This window comes from Alnus glutinosa, chromosome 9 (assembly GCF_958979055.1).
Source record: "Alnus glutinosa chromosome 9, dhAlnGlut1.1, whole genome shotgun sequence".
Classification (NCBI taxonomy): Eukaryota; Viridiplantae; Streptophyta; class Magnoliopsida; order Fagales; family Betulaceae; genus Alnus; species Alnus glutinosa.
The window spans coordinates 8,732,795-8,741,080 of NC_084894.1; the positions used below are offsets into that span (position 1 = coordinate 8,732,795).

At 38.8% G+C, this 8,286-nt stretch overlaps 1 protein-coding gene and 1 long non-coding RNA gene across 2 annotated transcripts; both read left to right on the forward strand.

Annotated features, from left to right (window-relative positions):
• Nucleotides 1–530: 530 nt before the first annotated feature.
• Nucleotides 531–2,669, forward strand: LOC133876732 (uncharacterized). The gene is made up of 4 exons (XM_062314985.1): nt 531–621; nt 711–1,581; nt 1,949–2,337; nt 2,383–2,669. Exons 1-4 carry the CDS (start codon nt 531–533, stop codon nt 2,667–2,669), a joined length of 1,638 nt encoding a protein of 545 aa, XP_062170969.1.
• A 1,290-nt stretch (nt 2,670–3,959) lies between these two features.
• Nucleotides 3,960–5,672, forward strand: LOC133878490 (uncharacterized). The gene is made up of 2 exons (XR_009901917.1): nt 3,960–4,073; nt 4,922–5,672. It is a non-coding gene; the product is annotated as an uncharacterized LOC133878490 (long non-coding RNA).
• Nucleotides 5,673–8,286: the final 2,614 nt, after the last annotated feature.

The window sequence follows — 8,286 nt, forward strand, 5'->3', positions numbered from 1 at the left end:
CTTTTTCTATGAACTATTAATAGTATGATGATGTTGGTCCTAAATGTTACTCCAAAATATAAGAGAAACTAAACCATAATTTTCAGTTTCATCTAGTTTTGGGTGGAAATGGTGGAGTTGTTTTCTTTGGGCTAAATTTTGGCCCAACTGTGTGCTTTTATAGATAACTCCAGCCCATGTTGGACAAATTAGAACTGGACAACTACTGTGTTATTGACATTAATATTGCTTAGACACATTATTGAAGTTATAAATGAATCCACATGGTGTTTAGGTCTTGTTTTGACATGGGATTTAAGATTGCTAAACTTGACATATACATAATTTGTTCCTCTTTTCATATTTCTAACTTTTGTGAACGATTAACCCTTTATCAGAAACATAAAAATATTTTGTTACCATATAGCTTATGCGGTATATATGTTTTTGTTACCATAAAAATGTCTTCTAATAGTTTTTGCACAGGAAAAACACCTCTGTTTTTTCAGTTTTCAATATCTTTTTCTTCTTCACATGATGTAGTTAGAAAGATGGATAAGAGTTGGATGAAGTTGCCGCGAAGTTCGCGAGAGTATATTCGCGGGGTTATGGCGTTTGTGAAATTTGCACGTGAACATGAGAGTAGAAAAGGGGTCATGTGTGCCCCTGTAAGAAGTGTTTGTTGGGCAAATCATGGTCCTGTGAAGTTGTATTTGCCCATTTAACGTCAGGTGCCGGGATTATTGAGGGTTACACTGAGTGGATAATGCATGGGGAATTACTTGTCCCTCCCGTTCATAACAAGACAACACATGAAGCTCCCAGGACGCTTCAAGTGGATAGCATTCCACTAAATGGGGGGTCCAGTGGGATGCAAGACATGCTTACTGATGTTTTTGCGATGCACGATGTTTGTGTAGAAGTCGGTGGGTCTCAAGTGGGAGTTGACGCCGAAGCTGAATCCGAGTCTGTGGATGTTGAAATTGAAGACTCTAACAGGGTGCCGAATAAGTTAAGACAATTGCTAAAGGATGTCGATACGCCACTCCATGGAAATACAAAACATAGCAAATTGGGAGCTATTGTGCGTCTATATAGTATTAAGTGTATGAGCGGTTGGAGCAATACATCATTCTCCATGTTGCTCGAATTCATCAATGAGCTGATGCATCCAGATGCAAGTTTGCCTAAAGACACATACGAGGCAAAAAAGTACTTGAAGGATTTGGGCCTTGAGTATGAGAAGATATTGGCTTGTCGCAAAGGTTGTATGTTGTTTTGGAGGGAAAATGAAAAGTTGGACAAATGTACATTCTGCAATGAGTCCAGGTGGAAGGATGACTTAACTAATAAAGATGGGTCGACAAAAAGTTTGAAAAAAAAGCCGGTCAAAGTGTTGCGTTGGTTTCCTCTAATACCAAGGCTGCAGAGGTTGTTTATGTCCCATCATACATCGCCACATATGAAGTGGCACGCTCAAGGCCGTACAAAAGACGGTGTGTTGAGGCATCCGGCCGATGGAGAAGCATGGAAGGCATTCGATTCACGTTACCCAGTATTCGCATCAGACCCGCGAAATGTGAGGCTTGGTTTAGCGTCACAGTACTTGGCCGGTAATGTTAGTACCCTACAATTTGCCTCCTTGGATGTGCATGAAGCAATCGTATTTTATGTTAAGCTTGATTATCCCTGGTCCGAGTGCACCAGGACAGAATATAGATGTGTATCTAGCACCCCTTGTAAGTGAGTTGAAAAAACTATGGGAAGTAGGGGTAGAAACTTTTGATGTAACATCGAAAAAATATTTCACAATGCATTCGGCCTTGATGTGGACGATAAATGATTTTTCGGCATACGATGATTTGTCAGGTTGGAGTACACATGGCCAGAAACCATGTCCTTGTTGTAGGCATGAAACGCAATCAACGTGGCTAACTTATGGTAAAAAATTCTGCTTTATGGGACATAGGCGATGGTTGCCTCCGGATCATCCATGGAGAAGAAACAAGAGACGATTCAACGGTGCGCAGGAAATGGTTGGTCCTCCCAAAGTGCCGGATGGCGATGAGATCATGAGCCAGTTAGAGTGTGTTGTCAATCGGGCAAGGACCGGACAGAAGCTGCCGGTTGGGGAAGTAGATTGGAAGAGGCGAAGTGTATTATACGATTTGCCTTATTGGAAATATCAATTACTACGCCATAACATTGATGTGATGCACACAGAGAAAAATGTGGTTGATAACATACTTGGCACGCTATTGGACATGAGCGGTAAAACCAAAGACAACCACGAAGCACGTCAAGACTTGCGTAATATGAAATTGAGACCAGAACTCCATTCATTTATCACGGAAAACGGTAAAATATTTTTTCCCGCAGCTTGTTTCACAATGACAAAAAAAGAGAAGACTGACTTCCTGCAAGTGTTCCATGATGTTAGAGTGCCCGATGGATATTCTTCAAATGTATCACGTTGTGTCAAGCTCAAGGAATGTACTGTTGGGGGTTTGAAGAGTCATGGCAATCACATAATCATGCAACAACTCATGCCAATTGCACTTCGAGGAAACTTACCGGATGATGTTGTGAGGCCTTTGATTGAGCTATGTGTGTTCTTTAGGGATATTTGTTCAAAAACACTGAGGGTGGAAGATCTGGATCGTCTAGAGAATCAAATACCAATAATGTAGCGCCCCAGATTTTAAAACATATTAATATTTTGAGTAAAGATGGAAAATAATTATTTTCTATCTTTTTATAATATTTGCAACTAATTTAATGAACTGTGTTTTAATAAAACTGATAATTATTTTATCACCAAAAGAATTACTGAGTTAATAAAATAGACGGATAATTTACCATTAGATTAATTAGCCTTATTTTCATAAATGTACGATATATTATTTGGCAATTATTCTTTATGTATAATTCGGAGGTATTATTTCTACTAAATAAACAATTCAGCCGTTCTCCACTACGTTTTAATTAGACCCTTATCCAGACAACATGATTTCCAGCTCCTACTACTCACCACCTTGTAGTTTAAAATTCAGCTCATTCTTTCCCCACTCAGCATCACCATACACTTGTTGTAATATATATATATATATATATATATATATATATATATTTATACAATTGCAAGTTGTGCTTGCAATTAGGAAAGACAACAAGTGCGTGGAATGGTCCAACACCAACCACTTATGAAAATATATAATATAATAATAAATGCTTTTTACTTTCAGCATCTTCTCTTTTTTTTTCTTGTCTGCCTCTTTTATTTAATTATTATTTTGTTCTTTCCTCTTTTTATCTGTCAGCATCTTCCTTCTTCTTCTTTTCCTTTCTTTATTCTTTTATCCTCCTATTTCTCGCCGATCACAGACACTCAGTGAGACACTGAGAGTGGGAGCCAGAGAGTGAGAGAAGAGAGAAGTAGAAATTGAGAGGGGGAGAAGCAGAATTTGAGAGAGAAAGAAGGATTTGTCGTGAGAAAGATGCTGGGAGAAGTAGTGAACCGGAGAAGACCCGAACGACCCATGGAGATCCGGCGAGTAAGAGAACCGATCCTCCATGATCGGCAAATGAGGCTGAAAGTCCGACGATGGAGGGGCTCCGGCGGAACTCAGAGGCTCGAATCCGCAGCCCGTTAACCCAGAAAACCCGTGACCCAGCCGAACCCGTAGCAGACCCAAACAATCCGACTCTGGAGCAGACCCAGCAGCAACCCGGAACCCGAACCTCGTAAGCCCACACCATGCAAACCAGACCTCGGCAAGCACGAACTCGGGACCATGACTTCCGAAGCACGCAACCCATATGACCGATAATGGAGGAAAAGGGGGAGACCAGCTGTTACCCAGGAGAACCCCTGTGGTCGCACGTGTCAAACAGCAACTCGAACGTGTTGACAGTAGATTCCAGCACCGGCCAGGCGACCGTGTGCAGTGCTACTTCAAGAAGGGCACCGTGAACTTCTACACGAGACCAATCGAAGAGTTGACTGTACTTGTTGACTTGAATACTAAACAAGTGGTGGAGATTTCAGATAAGGGCAGCAGCATACCGATCCAAAAGCCGTAGCCCAGAACCTCGTAAGCCCATACCACCCGAACCCTTCTATATATATATATATATATATTCAGTACATGCATATATAAATATATATATATCAAATACCAAACTATACTTTATATATATATATATATGATTTTCTGTCAATTCAAATAAGGAACAAAGTTATAGTAAATATAATAATTACTTATATTGATGTCTATTAAAAAAATATTATTATAATATTTATGTAAATGGAAAAATACATAATTGTGCTATAATTATATAAGTATTGATAAAACGATCCTTATGAAAATAAGTATTTTAAAAATACAAAAGAATATTACCAATATGAAATATTTGACATTATAACTAAATTAATTTGTACGTCATGATTACAGTGTCTAGATAATGTTAGAGAGGCTTAAAGTTAGATATTGATTATAGTTATAGGTTTGATTATAAGCTTGAATATTATGTACATGAGCTCTATAATTTATGAGGAAATAAATATAGAGCATTGTTGTTGGGTTATCTAGTTTGATCATGTAATGCATTGTTTTAGAGATCGAGTGTTATGGAAATTGAGTATGCTGTTTTACTGTGAGTTCTTTAATATATGATAATTGTTAGAGTTAATATGTTTTGTTAATTGGTTTGGTAATTGGATTGATGCTCCCTAGAAATGATTAGGTCTTGTTTGGAGTTTTAGTATTTTTATGGAAATATGGATTATGGTATTAATGTTTGAAAATTAACATGTTGGATTCTAGTCATGATGATTGCTTCTATTTATGTATGTATGTGACTTTGGAGTTCATGTTTAGGCATGAGTTCCTAGAAGTAATGATATTGACCCTGTATGCACATGTATATGTATTTGTTGCAGATGATGAACTGAGACTGCATAAAAAGGGCTGTAAGTATTTTTATACTTACTGAGGGTAGTACTGGATTTCAATAATGTTGTGTTTATGTTTTATTTTAATTGGATGCGTGTGACTGATTATTGCATACTGTTAATAATCAACCTATTAATATTGGGCGCAACGTCTCCCAAAGGTTCATGATAGAGTTGAACCGGAAACAATAATAATCATATTGATTGGAACGGCTTTCAAAGTACTAGAGGAGGGAGGTCTCCGATAGTGCGAAAACAAGTTAATTAAAATGTAATGTAGAGGGAACGGCCTCGAGAAAGACGCTGACCGGGGGAACGGCCCTTACAAGAGAGGAGTGTAATCACTATATAAACTGTTAAACTTTGCATGAAAACTATCACCACATCATTATGTCATATCTGTGCCTTAAAATAACGCATAAATCATGATGTTGTTGAATGACAGTTAGCTCACTTATGGAACTATGGGATTGTGGCGGTAACCACCTTCTCATAGATGTTTGCGCAGGTACTGAAGATTATGGAATGGATTAACTGCTAGCTTAAGAGATTTAAAGCTGTGTAGTTAGGATTTTAGTACTTGTACTCATAGATGTTTGTACTATTTGCTTGTAATATGTCTAGACATTTACCTGTAATTAATAAGTTCCATGCATGCTTTAGTGTCACATGTGACATATGTTTCTTTGTAATTAGTGTAAAGACTTTTAATGTATTTTCTAGAAGATGTCAGTTTAAAGCTCTGAATATATCGTAAGGGAATTGTCCCTATCGGTAATGTTTTAAAAAAAAAAGATATTCGTATTTTTCCGCTGCTAGATTTTATCAACTCTGAAAGGTTAACGATACGTGATTATCCAGATATAATCACTTACGCTCTTTTGTAAAAAGCGGGTCGTTACAAATAATCTTGTGCAAATTGGAACGAATATTCCCTCCAGGTTTTTTTACATCCATGGTGCACGTAATCATACATTTAGTACGTGAATGCAAACTGGGCGGACCGGTACACTACAGGTGGATGTATCCCGTTGAGAGGTAATGTTAAAATTCTGTTAACTTGACATTTGTTCAACCGAATGACCTATTACAATATATATGTCTTATGTGATGGTCTCATGGTCTGGCTTTAATGTAGGTGCCTTGGTAGATATAAACGTACCGTTCGTAATAAGGCCGCACCCGAAGGGTCTACTGCAGAGGGTTACATTGCAGATGAATTGTTGACATTTTGCTCGCGATATTTAGTGAACGCGCCAACGGTCCACAATAAGGCCCCAAGACACCAAGAGGAATCGAGAGGGGCGACCAATTGGATAAAACTTGATAATATCACGTTTGAGCAAGCACACCGATATATTTTATTCAACTCTGACGATTTCCTTCAATTTCGCACGTGAGTGACATTAGTAAATACGTATTATACGCCTCTAAATACAATGAAAAATAATATATACATATTTTGTTGACGTATAGGATGCACATTGAGTCGCTAATGGAACAAAACAACTGGGAACGTATCTCGCATCAACAGTTGGAGAAGCAACAGAGGGACCAATTTTGTAGTTGGTACAAGTCATACGTAAGAGAATTGTTGGTTTGAATAATTATTTGCCTATAAAAGCATGATGAAACCCGGATTTTTAAACAATGTGTCTAAATCACAGGTTGATAAGTTGGCCGAGGCGGATAGAAGGACATTGGGAGAGAAACTTGTAAGTCATGCTAAAGGCCCAATGTGATGCTGTAGAATATAAGCGGTATGTGGTTAATGACGTGTTATACCGCACCCTGAATGTCGACGAAGAAAAAAAAAGTCAAACAGTGGAGTGTGTGTCACCACTGAAGATGGTCCCACCTACTACGGTAAGCTAACTCGAATAATCGAGGTTACATACTACGACTTGACACGGTATGTGCTTTTCAAGTGCGATTGGGCCGACATTCAACCGAATAAGGGATACAAAAAAGACGAATATGGATTCGATCTTGTCAATTTCAAGAACCTAATACACACGGGTGCGCGACTAACCGATGATCCGTTCGTACTACCAAATCAAGTATCGCAGGTGTATTATGTCGAGGATCCTAAAAATCCAAATTGGGCTGTTGCTGTAAGGACAAAACCTAGAAATGTGTACGATGTTGGCAGTGGTGAAAGTGATGATTATGTTGAGGCTGACAGTTATCATGAGCACGAGCCGTTCAACGTCAACGTAACGGGTGACGTTGGTTTTGATGACATTGATTATGCACGTGCTAATGTACCGGCCACCCAAGTAACATAATAATTGTATGTATGAATATGGTTAAACTATGATATAGAATTCAAATATATGGTGTCTAGAATGACTTACTTATAGTTGTCTCACTTTTATTTTCTTTGCATGTCGTTTCTGTTGCAAAAATATTGTATACTTTATTTACTATTAAATGTGACCCATTTTCATGTGTTTGTAGGTAGACATGGTCCCTAAACAAAGAATGCCGCGACGAGGAAAGGATTTTTGGATGCCTATAGACCGCACACCGATTGAGCGGCCGATTGTAGGGTCGGACGATACGACACAAGACCCTAATGAGACACAAGGGGGCATAGATTGTCAGTATGTACTACATGAGCGACCGGTTGTAGGGTCGAACGATACGACACAGGACCCTAACGAGACACAAGGGGGCGTACATTCTCAGCATATAGTACATGACCAACCGGTTGTAGGGTCGAACGATACGACACAGGACCCTAACGAGACACAAGGGGGCGTACATTCTCAGCATATAGTACATGACCAACCGGTTGTAGGGTCAGACGAAACGACACAAGACCCTAACGAGACACAAGGGGTTGTAGATTCTGAACAATGTGTAGCACCTGATATGGAGTTTGGATCATCAGCACAATCAGTACCCGAGACTTCACAACATAGTGGTACTACTCGGGTGCAGCGTATATTACGGGATGGGAAAGTTTACACAATAGGTATGAATTATTTTTATATTTGATGGTAGTCAATCACTTTAGTAATCTTTTACTATTATAGTAATAATCAAGTGTGACTAACATTTTTTTTTATGAGTTGCAGATGAGCAGGGTAGAAAGAATGTTAGGACTGTTGGTAGTCCTAAGGACATATGGCACATACCTGATGGGGAAAAGGTGGTGATTGAATTCAACCTATCCTACCAACCAACCGGCCCGGGGGTTGAGAAATTTAGAAGAATTTGTGGGAAGATCATAAGAAGTGGTAAATTCGTACGGCTGCATGGTAACTGGAGGACATTACCATTGGAAGGAAAGGAAGATATGTGACGCACCCTAACGGTAAAAAAATTTCTATTTCCATGTCAATAAT